Source organism: Phodopus roborovskii, unplaced genomic scaffold, assembly GCF_943737965.1.
Source record: "Phodopus roborovskii unplaced genomic scaffold, PHOROB, whole genome shotgun sequence".
Taxonomy (NCBI): domain Eukaryota; kingdom Metazoa; phylum Chordata; class Mammalia; order Rodentia; family Cricetidae; genus Phodopus; species Phodopus roborovskii.
Window position 1 is genome coordinate 46,621,250 of NW_026126418.1, and position 15,919 is coordinate 46,637,168.

The 15,919-nt window shown below is 40.2% G+C and overlaps 1 protein-coding gene across 2 annotated transcripts in view; it reads right to left on the reverse strand.

The window, feature by feature from the left end:
- Gpd2 (glycerol-3-phosphate dehydrogenase 2) overlaps positions 1-15,919 on the reverse strand; it is a 128,928-nt gene that overhangs the window by 25,352 nt on the left and 87,657 nt on the right. For both annotated transcript variants that reach the window (XM_051184669.1, XM_051184670.1), the window contains exons 7-8: positions 4,299-4,463; positions 2,954-3,098 (exon numbers count right to left, since the gene is read on the reverse strand). In XM_051184669.1, coding sequence (XP_051040626.1) covers positions 2,954-3,098; positions 4,299-4,463 — 310 coding nt within the window. The remainder of the gene's footprint in view (positions 1-2,953; positions 3,099-4,298; positions 4,464-15,919) is intronic.

Consider the following 15,919-nt stretch of genomic DNA (forward strand, 5'->3'; position numbering starts at 1 on the left):
CAAGGGGAACCAGGTTTGATTTCTAGTACCCACATGACATCCTGAATCCATCAGTAACTCTAAGACCAGGGAATCCAACACCTTCTTTTAGACTCCACACCCTAAACATATATGTGGTGCAGAGACATAAAAGCAGGCAAACACCAATACAGACAAAACAAAATAAATCTCTGAAAAATAATAGTAACCACATGTGCAATGTTAATTAGGATTATATCAAATTTTACTATTCTATAAAGATACTTCTGAAAATGACCCAAAAAGAAAGAAAGAGGGCATACAAGTTTAACTCTTTATCTACTAGACTACACTCAAAAAAGAAAAAAACAAATCTGTGGCTACTAAAGTCACCAAGTTTCTACACTAATCAGACATAAGGATATAGCAGTTAACAAAACAGATGAAGCTGAGTGTGGCAACTGATGCCTGTAATCCCAATTCTTAGAAGACTGAGTCAAGAAAGAAGAACGTAGGAATTTGAGGCCATTCTGGACAACAGATTAGATGCTGTCTCAGAATGGATCCTTGCCAAACTTTGTGCAAGTTACATGCTGTGGCAATACAGAATCAGTAGTTCACAGTAGCTTCGTCAGAGGCCCACGCTGACAGCAAGAGAAAACAGTAACCAACACAGGAAGTTCAATGCCAGTATAGTGACTTTCTCTCCTTATCTCATCACTCTACAAGAGCATGGTGATTACTTTTCCAAAAATGGGGAAACTAGGACTCAGAAAATAAGGTTTGCTTCAAAAGATACAAGTGTCAGAATCAACCTAAGAACCTCTGTGGATGAGTGATACTCACAAGGGCTACAGAACAGAAAGCCTGCAATCCCAGCACTCAGAAGCTGAGGCAGCAGGATCCAGAGTGAGAAGCCAGCCTGGATTACAGAAAGACAAAGAGGAAAGAAGGAAAAAGATATAGAAAAAGCTCAGCAGTTAAGGTAAAAGCTGCATCTGTGTTTTCATCATTTAAACAGGCTATATATGGTGTTTCCTACATGTCTACTTCACAATATATTTAAAACCTTTAAAGAACACTTTTATCCAAAAATCATACAATCTAGAGATTAATGTTCAATGTATTTCTGATCTTTATGAAGAAAATTTGTAGATATGTATTTCTTAGATCTTACTGCACAATCTCTAGATGTGTATTTTGAAGTGACATGGTACCATTAGCCTACTAAAGTTATTTAAAGCTACAGTTTTACTGGCATATAATACTCTTTTGTGTAAGTAAGGCACAATTTATTTCTCCAATGTGGAACTGAAGTATTTTTTAATCTTTCTCAATAATGTCAAAATCAACAACTTTGTACACAGGACATTTCATGAAGAATTACTAGTTACTAGATGATCTGGACTCTTAGCAATCTTAAAGACTTTTTCCCATAGATATCATATATATATGATGTGTGTGTGTGTGTGTGTGTGTGTGGTTTATTTATTATGTATTCAATGTTCTGCCTGTATAAATGCCTGTAGGCCAGAGGAGGACACCACATCTCATTACGGATGGTTGTAAGCCACCATGTAGTTGCTGGGAATTGAACTCAAGACCTCTGGAAGAGCAACCAATGATCTTAACCTCTGAGCCATCTCTAAAGTCCCTGAGATATCTTATATATTAATGGTAACTAATAACTGTAATTTAGATGGAGAATAGAGAACACAGTTAACCTACTTAAATACAGACAGGTGATATCTGACAAAAATACACATCAAAGACAAGACAGCCTCTTCCACAAATAGTAAAACTAGACATATACAAAACACCTTCAGATAGGTCGAATATTTTAATGGAAGACATGAAACTCTGAAGCTATGGGAGGAAAATTAAGAAAAATACTTCAAGATACAGACACAGGCAAGGATATTCTGAATAGGACTCCAGTTGCTCAGTAAATAATGCCAACAACTGGCAAATGGCATTTCATGAAATTGAAAACTGTAAAGGAGACAGGTAATCAAGTGAAGAGTATACAGAATGGAACAAAGTTCCTAAAATATACAAAGACCTCAAAAAATATAAATAAGCAAACAAGGGGCAGGTAAAGTTATCTGCTAGCAAGCCTGACGACTTGAGTTTAAACAACTGGATCTATATAGAAGCCAAGAACTGACTCACACATGTTGTCCTCTGATCTCTACACACATGCTATGGCATGCATGCATGCAAACCTGCACATGATCACACCTGTGTGCGCGCACACACACACACACACACACAAATACAATAAAATGTTTTAAAAATAAATCAAGCAAGCCAGTCAATAAGTTGATTGGGCAAATGAGATGGAAACTTTTCAAAAAGTGAAAAACAAATGGCCAATAAATGTATGAAAAAAATTCATTGTCACTAATCATCGATCAGAATTGCAGTTAAAATAACAATAAATGCTGGCAGGCATATGTACAAAAGAAGATCCCTACCCACTGCTAGAAGGAGTGTAAACTAGTCCAGCCATTGTAGAAATCAGCATAGAGGTTGTGAGAAAAATTAAAAGGAAAAACTAAAAGCAGAAACAGATCTACCATATAACCCAACTATATATACCAGCCTTGGATATTTAAAAAGACTTCAAGGCAGCATGTGACAGATCCTTACATATCAATGTCACTGTCACTCTATTCTCAATAGTTAAGAAACCAACCTAGATGTCCCAACAACAAAGAAAATTTGGTATATATACACAATGGGGTTCCTTTCATCCTAAAGAAAGGTACAGTCATGAGTTTATGGGAAGATGAATGAGACTGGATGGAATCACATTAAACCAGCTACACCAGTCTCCGGAGCACAAATACAATGTATTTTTTTCATGTGCTTCTATATTTTTATAGATTCCTAAAATCATGTATGTATATACACCATAAAGAGCATAATGAAGACATTTAGTGTGTTGTGAGCCTCTTTCCCAGGTGATGGGTGTTAAACTGAATGCTATTACCTATAGTACCCAGGCATCACAATGTGGACGCCCGCGCTGGGCTGGCAGATGGCAGCAGCATTGTTATCATCCATTTTGCGTACGGCGTCTGTGAAAGGCCCGGTGGCATTGATAACACATTTGGCTCTCACATCAAACTCCTGCCCTGTGAAGAAAAGCAGCATCAATTACATACTCCGTTTGTTCTCTGCTCACCAATGCTGGATTATTAGTCATCTATTAACTTAACCTATGGCGAAGCAGAGTGCACACCACACTAAGTGACACGAACATCCAGAGTTATTGAAGGAGCCAAACAAAAGGCTCATTTCTGAGTAAATTTACCCAAAATGAGACCACATTAAAGGGAAAAAAGCAAACCACCTTTTCATTGTGGAAGGTGGGAACACAGCCCAGTAGTAGAGCTCTTGCCTGGTATTTGAAAAGCAGGGTTCAAGTCCCAGCACTGGAAAACAAAAATCATATAAAGTGCCTTTGATCAAAGTACTAAAAGAAAATAGGATGAGTAAATGGTCTGTCCTTAAAATACAAGAGCAAAAGAGAAAGAAGAGGAAAGGAAGGGAGTGAGAGATGGGACAATGAAAGAAAACAGCGGACAAGCTCAGGGGATTAAGACACCTGACACCAAGCCTGACAACCTCAGTTCCATTCTGACAGCCCACATGGTGGAAGAAGAAAACTGACTCCAAACTTGTCCTCTGACCTCCACATTCAAGCTATGGCATGCCATATGAGTGTGCACACACACGGAGAGAAAGCAAAAGACACTAAATTACATTTTTTGTTTCGAATAGGAAAAAAAAATGCTTAGCTACATTACATTGAATGTGTGTGCGTGCGCGTGTGCGTGTATGTATATGTGTATATATCTCACAAGTGTTTATTTTGCTCACGAAATGATGCAATTTTGCAGCTGCCTACCCAGTGATAGCATTGTGGCAAGAATGGAAGTCTTATTGAGTTATAAGTGATTGACTCAAAGGACGTGTAAATGCCCCACCTGCGCCACCTAAGTGATGCACAAAGACTTGGCACATTGGTTTAATTCTATTAATCACATGTTTCTGTGAGGGAAATGAAATGCATTCACAGCTCTGAGAGTTCTATGGGCATTTACTATTATCCTTATCATTAGTGTTACTATTTAACACAAAAGGGAAAAATTGGCAAGTCCCACAAGGGAAAATTTTCATGTTAAACCAGGTACTGTTGACAATAAAGAATATAATTAATATGACTGAAGTCTGCCTTCACTGAAAGAAAAGTGACATAAAAATCCTAATTCAGTCATTATACAAGCACAGCAAAATGCTAAGAAATGCCTCCCTTGTGGACCCTGGCATACCTGTGAGGACATCCTTGCACCGTGCACCACTCACACGCTCTTTCCCAGTTTCGGGGTCTGTCTTCTTGAGCAAGCTTACCACCTCCATGTAATTGGCTGTGGCAGCCCCATACCTGGCAGCAGTAAGGGCGATGGCGAGGTTCATCCGTGCATCGTTGTGTTGTCCTGCAGCAGAGAGAAGCACAAGGGGAGGGACAGGAGTCACCTCGAGCCACAGACTGGTGGCACAGAAGTGTGTCACAACAGATATGTCACATCTGCCCCTGTCACCTGGAATCTACATGATGGCTGGGCAGCTCTACAGGGCACCATCTGGAAATATGTGGTCTTCCTTGGGTGACATTTACCTGCTTCTCCAGCAAGTGCATTTTGTGTAAGATTAAAATGATGGGATCCATCCCTTCCTACAGAGCTGACATCAATTATCTGAAAGTTCCTAACTTATTTCTCAAACAGTAATTATTCCCTCCATGTGGGAACATATGTATGTGTCAGACTTTTTCTAATACAGAAAAGCCATAAACATGGAAGCGAAGCAATTCAAAACCTTGGAATATCTGACACCCCAACTGGTGTTGATGAACAATTTTTATGAGTGCATGCCTATCTAATATTCAAAATCAAGACTTGCTTTTCCATAGAGAATCTCAGAATTCCATAAAAGGATTTCTCTTGCTTTGAATTTTGATCAGGGCTCCTTAAAAATGTAACATTTTTTAATAGCACATAAAAGGGAAGAAATTAAGCAAGGCAAAATTTAATTACAGAACAATTCCTACCTATGTTGTTAGAGATTTATTGCTGAAAAATCCTAGTTAAAGAAAACTAAGGGGGAGGAGAAAGGGGGAGAGATGATTAATCACTTTAAAATACTGGCATCACTGGAGACTTTTCCTATTTATTATTGCCAGTGGAGTTAACGCTGACCAGGAAGAATTACTCTACATTGCAGGGCCAGGTTCTCTGTGCCCTGAATAATTAATTATCCGGGTCTAGATGTATTGAATCAGAGTTCAAATTCCCACACATCGGGATCAGTTCTATCAAGATAATACAGGGATGAATCTGTAATGGATATTGTTGTTGATTTATGCTGCCAGCATACCAAACATGTAGTATAAATGGTTTATGTAAAGTTTCTTCCTTGTGATTCAGTCTGGGAGCCTTGCACGAGTCATCTGTTCCCAGGAAAAGGGCAAAGTTATAAAGAGAGAATCGATGACTGAAGATCTTACTGCCCCTCCCCACAAACATCTTATTCGAAAACTGCCTGAAAAAACCTCTCCTTCCAAGTCCATGCACTATAAGGGAGAATAGCATTAATTCTTGATGTGCAAAATGTTTTTGTTTTGAAATAGCTTTATCCAAAATTGGGTCATTTATTACCCTTAAAATATTACACTGGATTTACTGTATCAAAAATTTACAGACTAAAGAAAATGTGACAACAGCAGAAGGGAGGAAGGAAGCTGGAAATCAAGCAGATTGTATTGGCTTCAACTCAGCAAGACCCTAAAGTGACTTAAAACAATCAAGTTTAAGAAGCCAACTTTCATTAATGCAAGTTCTTTAAACCCAGAATAAGCTGTGCAAGGTTAGATGGATACACACAACCCAAGAAATGAAGTACCGCCTCACTACACTGTTGCTTTCTCTCTGGGGTAAGGAGATGACAAGAATGCTGAGTGTGGTTACTCACACCTTTAATCCCAACAAACAGGAGGCAGCGGCAGGTGGATATCTGTGAGTTTGAGGCCAGCCTGGTCTACATAGTGAGTTCCAAGACAGGGCTACATAGAGACTACCTTGGAAGGAAGAAAGGAAGGAAGGAAGGGTGGGAAGGAAGGAAGAAGGAAGGAAGGAAGGAAGGAAGGAAGGAAGGAAGGAAGGAAGGAAGGAAGGAAGGAAGGAAACCTTTCTGATGATTTAAGTATATCAATGGGCTGACTCTCTGGCACAGGTATGCATTTGGTAGCACAAAAAAGCCAACCATTTGCTGGCACTATAGACATGTCACAAAAGAACTCATTGGCTCAACCACTTTTTGCCTTAGCATGGGAAGTGCCAAGTGGGTGGACTACTTACTGTCAACCCTACATGAAGGCACTGTGACAGACAGAATTTCCCAGTTACTGCACAGTAGATCAGACAGCTGCACTGGCAGCTTGTTTTCCCGAGTTCTAACTAAAAAATGTGACTTCATTTCCTTCCATGTCTTTTTCAGCCCTGACCTCCACACCCAACTTACAGGCACCATCTCTTTTCCCATTTCTACCTCCCTCCAGCTGCTGAGATTTATACTTTGCTTGCCTGCTATTTTCTTTCAAACTCTGAGATAATTGCCCCTGGCCTTAAAGACAGCATCAAAATAATGCATCCCTGAATTTCAGTCTCAAATCAACAACAATCATCACCAGCTCCAAGCTAATTTTGTTTGATAGCATCCATTTTTCCTTCTTTACTTCATTTTAAAGTACAAAGAGTGTGTTACCCAAGCATTGCTTCCAGTGGGGTACAATGTAAACATCAAGTGCTGTTTCTTCTGCACCAAGAAATGCCTCCTTAATTAGTTTCTAAGGTCCAATGTAACTCAGGGTATAGATATTCAGCAACTGAAAGCAGTTGAAAGGGTGGAAATATACCCCCTTGCTCCAAATCTTCCACAGCCCTCCATAGCTGCCTTGATTCAGGATTGTCATTTAGTGATGGAATCCTTCAGGATACAATGCTGGATCACCACAGTTCCACCCTTATAATCTCGAATTGTCCAGGACTTCTTGTCTTTGGCCTGCTTATTATCCTTCTGGTTGGGTACCATTCTGGAAACTACAGGAAACTACCAATTCCTGTATACCCTCAAGAGCAAACTGTGTGCTCTTTCTCTCTGTCCAGCATTATGTCTTACATGTACCTTTTCCATAGTCTGATGCTATATTCATGCATATCTCATTCACCTTTTTTTGGGGGGGGGGAGTGTCCGAGACAGAGTCTTACTGTGTAGCTCTGGCTGTCCTGGAACTCACTCTGTAGATCGGGGTAGTTCCAAACTCACAGAGATCCGTCTGCCTCTGCCTCCCGAGTTGTGGTGTTAAAGGTGTGCATCACCATGGCTCAGCTAACTCTTAGGACAAAATAGCATGCCTTTCTTATGAGCTGAGCACTGAGACAAATGAAGGAAATATAATGATGAAGACAGAAGGCAGACTGCCCAGCTGGAACTGACACTCCATTGCAAGGACTATATCATGCCCCTGCTGCAGAGCACAGCAGGAGGCCCATGTTTATCCCTCCCCCTTCCCACTCTCAGAACAAAACAAATATCCAATAAATGTTGTCAAATTTTTAGAAGCCAGTAAGTTATAGCTAGACATTTGAGGGCAGTAGAAAAGCCAGCAATATAAAAAATCTAAAAGTAACCCCAAACTATGTAAGCTGAATAAATAGGCAGCAAAGGAGCAATGCTTCTGAGTGTGTCCCTAAGGACTTGCTCTGTGGAGAAGCACTCATAGCTATGATTAGCTCCTAAAAGCTAAAGAGCAAGGAATTGACTTCTCCCTTAACCCTGGGGGACTCCTGTCCCCACCCAGAAACACTGTGTCCAGGCATCTCCTTCATCACTCTCCTCTGCAACACAGAGCAAAGCTCCTGTATTCACTTCAACCTGCCCTTCACCCCAGAGACACAGATGCCTGCAGGGAGCACTTCTTGAGGTGTGATACATTTTCAACTAAATCACCCCACTCTGTTTCCTGACATTGTGAAAAAGTATCTCTGTGTGTCCTGTAATTTTATTTCTACATAAAGAAGGTTTTGACAATGCTTCCTATCATGAGGCCAGGATGGGATAGCCTGAAATGCCCATCCAATTGATCTGCTCATGAAGTTTAGATTTTTCCACCCCATTTCCTGAGAACCAGGCAACATCTCCTGTTTCACTCAGCAGCATTACCTTGGCACCCACACAAGGGCCCAGACGGCAACTGCGCAAATCTGTTTCCTGCTCTGTTCTCGTTTGCACTTGAAATCTTACATATGTGCACACACTAAGCTTACAACCCAACCCGAAGGACAGAAGCACCAAAGGGGGGTGGGCTGTCCAAAACAGAGTACGAGATGTACCCACCAAAACAAATACAGGTTGCTGGGATAGATTTTGTTTGAACTCCCAGTGGCCTTGTCCATGGAAGAGTAAAAAGTCTTGTATCAGAAACACATGTGAGCATGTATATTTTAGGGAGAATATTCTAAACAGCAGGCCTTGCACAGAAACTCTTTTACAAACACTAATCTGGCAACTACTTTAAAGGACAAATAGCTGAGAAAGAAAGAAGGGGGAACAGAACGAGAGGAGGAAGGGAAGGACAGAAAGTGAACGAGGGAGGAAAGGGAAGAAATCACTGAATACATAAAGAATATGAAGGATAGTTAAATATGAAAATATAAAAAAGACAGCAAATTAGCTGGTAAAATCCCATGATGATATGATGATCCCCTATAACCCCTTTAGGACAGGACACTTTTAAATGATCCTTGGCTGTGTAAAGATCTAAGCATAAACAGACATCCCTAACTCCCATCTACCTACTAGGACAGAAAGTCTAACTCTTAACAATTTATTAAAATAACACCTGTCGTGATTTCTTCACCAAACTGTCATATTGCAATTAAGAGAATTTCCTTCCATCATCCTATGCCCTGACCTGAGTCTGACACAATCATTTTGATGAGCAATGGGGGTCAGATGCCTGCCAGAGAGAATCTTCTCCAAAAGCCTTAGCCCCATTTCCAACAAAATCTTCACCACATGCTTCATTGTCTCAGGCTGCCAGTGTCACCGTGACCTCTCTAGCAGCTTCCCCTTCCCAGCTGGGCTGATGTACAAAAGTCAAGCTAATCTAACGTAGCCATTACATTTAAAACTTCCCTTTCGAGAGGAAGAGTACAGGAAACTGAGCGAAATTGGTGTTTGTACACCAAAGCGTGGCAATTCTTAACTTCTGCTTTAAATACCTGCGATGAGCACAGTTTAAAAAGAAAAGTGGAAACGAGAGCCGTTTCATGGAGAATTCCAACAACACAATTTCCAAGATCATTTACTGAAAGTGCTTATGGTGTCAGGACTGGTGGGGTCAGGGTACATGGAGGGAACGATGCATATTACAGGGTACAGCATGGAGCAATGCTGGAGTTGGAACTTCTGGGCTGCAGTTTTTGAGGGTATCACTCATCTGGCTGCAGGAATGTAGGTAAGGCCATGCACGTGTGTGTTACGTATGTCCTTTACAGAGGCTGGCTACTTCTAAAATTATACAGCTCATGTGATGGCCTGTTCCTCTCAAGGTGATACCAAGCCAGGCATGGGGGCACATTCCTTTAATCCTGTATGTGGGAGGCAGAGGCAGATGAGTATCTGTGAGGCCAGCCAGGTAGATATAGGGAGCTTCAGGCTGGGCAAGGAGACAACCTATAATGAGCCTGTTTCAAGAAAAGAAAAGGTGGGGAAAAGAAAAAAGCAGGGGGGGGGAGGGGGTGCTTCACCAAGGAAATCAGAAAAAGGGGGGGGAGAAAAAAGAAAGAAATCTTTCTTCTTCACTGATCTGGAATTATATTCCATTTGTGTAAATTGTGTATTACAGATACTGTCCCTCTCTTATCACCTTCTTGTAGGCATGACTTTTGTCATAAGTCTTCAGTATCCCCTTTCACTCTTACTCTGAACTCCACAATAGGAAATGGCTTAGTCAATGGAATACTAGAATACTAGTAGCCATAGCAAAAGTAGAGCTTCGAAGGACTTGTGCCCGTACTGTGTGCCAGTGTTGCGAAGAGGAAGGTCATTCTCCCATGAGCAGGACCCAGAGGGAGATGCCAACTGTGACTGGACTCAAAGAGGTTCCAGCCCAGGCTATATCAGCTCTGTCACTCAGTCAACACCTCACAAACAGGTTCAAGTTAGCAGGGAACAGAGAATCAACCCAGACAAGAACAGAGAAGCCACACAGATAAACACCATTGCATGAGCAATGAGCCTTTAGCAATTAACTAAAGCAATTAAGGAAGGGACTAGAGAGATGGCTCAGTGTTTATGAGGTGGTTAGAGAACCCAGGTTTAATTCCCAGAATCCTTATGGGATCTGACACCCTCTTCTGGTCTCAATGGACACTGCACCATTGTGATACATACACACACATGCAGAAATATCCTCAAACACATAAAAACAGATTTTTTTTTAAAAAAAAACTAATTAAGGAAGATCACTTATGACTTTCCATCATTGCCAACTCAAAGTGACATCCAAAGCTTATACAAAAGCACGATGTACTAGAAATACAGGTCTGGTATTAAGTATGACTGAAATATGTAAGGTAGTGCCTACAAAATGAGTTTTCTCTTACTGAGACCACAAAGTATTTACTATACTTATATACATTTTCCAAAAATTAAGTCTTTTTTTAAAAATCATCCAGGGTTGATGTACATTTTTCCAGAAAATGTCTTCTAATATAGATTATAGTCTTCTAATATAAAGTAGAGAAAATCAAAGGCATAATATTCCAAGTTGATGAATTGGAGTAATTTGCTGTCACTTATCCATACTCTAGTTCTCAAGAAGGGACACCTGTTAGCACTGAACATGTAATCATTTTTATTATTTAATACAAAGGTACAATTAAATGCAGGCACAGGATGTGACCCGCATCACAATTCTGCCTGGCCTTTCTCTTCACAATATCTTTTTCATTATTTGAGGCCTTTTGTTCCTTCATGTTTCTTTTGTCTCACCCTAAGTTCTCGAATAAGCTATTTACAGTCTGAATAATTAGCAATCAGGGTGGATCTGTGGTCTCTGGCCCCATGTAAAGGAAACATTGTCAAATGCCTTAACATGACATACTGAAGTAAGGAAAGTTTCTATACCCCCCAGGACTTTTCCTTTCTTGAAAAAAGTTTTAAATGAATCTAATGAGGAGTGAGTTTTCTACTTCTCAGACACTTAGGAATCTAACTAGAGTAACAAAAATGAAACTTCATTTCAAATGCAAACAACAGAATGCTTTGGGTATTCATTAGCTATTTTCGTACAAAAATGTTCTATACATTAGTTTACAATGAACACTTTCTCTGCCTGCCTACTTGAGGACAGACAATCCATTCTCTTTAGCACAAGACAAGAGTAGTTCTTTCTAAATTTTGTTTCCTTCCTTCTTTCTTCTCATTACTTTTTATGGGAGAGCAAAAGTGAAAAGACCAATGTGACAAAAATTAGGTGAAATGAAGTTGGATAGTCAAAAGGCAGGAGACAATAAATTATACAATTACGAAGCCTCACAGCCCAGGCTTATTCTTTCTGGTTCACAAAATGCATTAACTCACTGGTGAGCCTTCTTGGAAGGCCGAGTTCTGATGAAGAAGATACACCTTCATTGAGATATACCTTCACTGAGCTGCTGTCCAGATGGCCAGGCTGTAGACAACACAGATTCATCACCCAAGAAAACAGAGCTGAAGATTTTTGAGATTCATTCCTTCTGTGAATATTTATTCGACAGTTACTACCTCTGTGCTGAGTACCACAGTATCATTTGTGGAAAAAGAAATCAGAACTGTCGGGTTGATCCAATTGCTCTGGACTGTGAGTTATGGAAATGAATTCACTGGTCCTTGACAGTCATGTGCTCCCAGTCTCCTCCTGTCACAGCAAACTTTCTTGTTCCTCTGAAGTTTTCTATAAATGCTATCAAACCCAATGCTGCAGACAGATCAATTCCTCTCTCCTCTTTCTACAGGCCAACTCTGGACCTCACTGTGGCAGAGTGAGGCTGAAGCCCCTGACAAAGGAAACTCCAGTGCACTAGCACAATTAAGGGCATTCACCCTTCCCAGGTGTAATCAGTTTTCTAAAAATTGCATCAGAAAACTCACTTACAGTAAAAGGTATGTCCTAAACCCCTTGTGCAATACTTATGGCTTCCATATTTTCCCTTATCTGATCCAAAGCCCCTTCAGAGCTACCAGTATTATCTAATTTATCAGGAGAGGAAAGAGAGATGGGGAGATGACTCAGTGGTTAAAGTCCTAACAATATAACCATGAGGTCCAGATGCCCAGCACCTATGTAAATACTGGGTGGGCTTGACAGACTAATATAAGTACAGGGCAGGTAGTGACAGGGGGTCCATGGAACAAGATAGCTGGTTAACTACCTCAACCAAAGAATTCTTTGTTGAAGTGAGACCCTGAACATACAAAAGTTGGAGAAAGATCAAGGAAGATACCCAGAGTTACTCGTACATGCTGACATGTGTGCCATGCACACAGAACACACATATAAAAGAGAAGTAAAGAAAGGAGTTTTTTTGGTAGTCCTTTGAGATGTACATCCACAGCCAGTGCTATACAGTGAGATGCTATCTCAAAACAATTATGGTTACTGTCAAAAACACTTTAAAAAAAAAAAAAAACTTTTAAGGTATTTTTCAATTCTACATGGCCCAGGAGGTAAAGGTACTTGCTGCCAACCTAAAGACCTGAGTTCAGTCCCTGTGGCCCCCATGATGGAAAGCATGTGTTCCATGTCATGTGTGTATCCACATACAAATAGTTTCACTGGTCATCAGTCTGGCAAATGTTCTCGCCTTCAAACGTGCAACAACCCAGCTCTGTCTGAATCTCTGAACTTCCCTTCCGTCATTAGTTTTTTTTTTTTCTTTACTCTCCTTTCACTATGATTGGCAAGTAGTTTTTTTTTTTTTTAAATTAACAGGAAGGCTCAAGAATGGGTTTGAACCCAGAGGAAAATGATAGCGACATAGTGACAGAACAGAAGATTGCTTCAAAATACTGAATTTAATCAAATCTTCATCTGGGGCACTTCACTTTCTATAAAAAAGAAAGAGAGAAATAAAGAAAGAAAGCAGGGAACTCTGTCAGTTTATAGAGGAAATTAATACTAGCTATAAAACAGGGTATCCTGGGCAGGTGCTGTTGGCACACACCATTAGTCCCAACACTCAGGAGGCAGAGGCAGGTAGATCTCTGAGAGTTAGAAGCCAGCCTGGTCTACACAGCCAGTTAGTTCTAGAACAGGCACCAAAGCAATACAGAGAACCCCTGTCTTTAAAAACCAAAAACAAACAATATAACAACAACAAAAAAAATAGTATCCAGGGCAAAAAAGGTAAAGCTAAGTTACAGTTTCTTAAACAGCCATTAGCATCAGGCAGCTGCCTGATACTTGCTGTGGCCGCTTGGCTAGCTTCCTAGGGTCTACCTGGTTCCCTGTCTCGTCTAGTAGACTTGCCAAGAGGCTTCCTTCTCACAAAAACAAAGGTCGGCCTCCAGTCTTCTGAATTCAAAGCCGATCTGGGCTACACATTGAGAAAAGTCCAGAAATATTAGAAAAAAGGCTAGGCATTGTGGAGCACACCTTTAATACCAGCACTTGGGAGACAAAGGCGGGTAGATGGCTGTGAGTTTCAGGCCAACCTGGTCTACATGGAGGTCTAAGATATCTAGGGCTATGTAGAGAGAACCTGTCTCAAAGGACCACCAAAAAGGAGGAATAGGAAGAAGAGGAGGAAGGGGAGGAGTAGAAGAAGGCAGAGGGAGAGGGATGAGAAAATAAGCCCTTTTTCTCTTAATGCCTTCTGCATGCCACTAAACTGAGAAGTGCCATGTTTTGTGCCTGAACTTCCTTATCACGTCTGCCACAGGGTAGGCCCAAATGATTCATCTGACTTTTCTTAAAGATTTTATTGTCAAATTTAACATAAATGAATAAATATATATATATATATATATATATATATATATATATATAGAGAGAGAGAGAGAGAGAGAGAGAGGAATACACACACACACACACACACACACACACACACACACACACACACACAAAACACACACAAATGGGAATTCCTTTTAGTTAAACCACCTTTTATCACAGGAGAGGCCAACATAAATGAACTCCCTGACTAACGCATACCCATCCTCTTTATTTGTCTGAATACTTTTTTTATAAAATGCAAGAAAAGCCAACCCCAGGGGTGACTCAGCATGTGACCTACATAATAAACACATGGAACCCCTCACTATGGACCAGCCAGGGAATTCTAACGGCAAGCAGCCTTCTGAGAACCTTTATCTGTTTTGTCCCCGAGACACTTTCTTATCAGATTTCTCTCTGTAATCACAGAAGATTCCACCCCTTATCAAGTTGTTATCAAATCATTCTGACCAGGGCTAAGGGTCCAGATTATCTGAAAAGCCTGTTTACCCAGAGCTGACACCCACCAGGGAGAGCAGGCCTGAAAACTGGCCACGCCTGGCCGGGACCCTGCCTACACCAGTTCATATACTTTTCTTGGTCTATTTTTTTCATCTGTAGAATACAGCTAAGAGCAACTTCTATGTCCATCTATAAGGCATCTGAAATGACCAAATTCAGAACACATGAAAAAACCTGTAAGTATGAAACTACCATGGTCAACAAAGATTACCATCTATTAAATTGATCTTAGCTCTCCTTTTACATAATGTTCAAATGAAAAACATTCTGCCTCCACCTCCCAAGTGCTAGGACTATAGATGTGTGTGACCAATAAATAAGTTTATGGAGTGCTGAGATGAACCCAGATGTTTGTGTATGTCCGGTAAAAAACAAATCAACAACAAAAAAATAAACCCTACCATCTCAGCTACATCCCAGCTCTCTGTCTGAAATTTTACTGTCAAAATTCTGATCTTAATTTGATTATTGCCATAAGTTTGATTTATGAACTTCTGAGCAGCAACCTGAATCATTGGTTTCATGGGATGCTTAGCATCTCAGCAGAAAGAATAAGGGGAAGAACTCTACACTCAGCACTACTCAGGAATTTATCCCTGGTTAGGGCAACAATGCCTGACAAGCAGGGAGGTGTTTCCTATTTGTTTGGTTTAAGTAATCAATTTACAGACTGTGAGTTGTTTGAACACCAATCAACTGAAAAATTAGGTATCCTGGGCCTTTACCAATACTCATGCTCAGGCAAAAACACTGCAGGGATGAAAATATTGTAATTTCACTCCCTGCTGATAACATAATATCTGAATTGTCTTCCAGACAAAAAGACACAATGTTATATGCAACAGTTAACAAGGAAAGGGTATCAATATCGTAACTATACACATCAAATAATATGCCAACACCATAACTATATATTAAAACAAATATGCTGATGAAAATAATGTAAATGTGTAAAATGGAACTTCCCCCTTTGGGATAACAGGAGGGAGGAAATAGCTACATATGTAATCAATATCCCCCTGGACTAAAGGAAAACATTTCCAATATTCTACAACTTGGAATTTACACTCAATAATTATGTGAGTTTACAAATGAAATAACTCAATAAATAAGCTGCTATTTTTTCAAATAACTATTACATAAATTACAATAAAACAATACCAGAAACAGCTCTTGTTTAAACTGGTAGCACAAGTCTATAACCCTAGTTCTAGTAGCTAAGAGAGCAGAATTGGAAATTTCAGACTAGCAGAGGCTACCTAGCAAAACCTTGTCTCAAAAAAATGAAAAACTCCAAAATAGCTCTTTCAATAAAAAAAGGGAGTTCAGTGC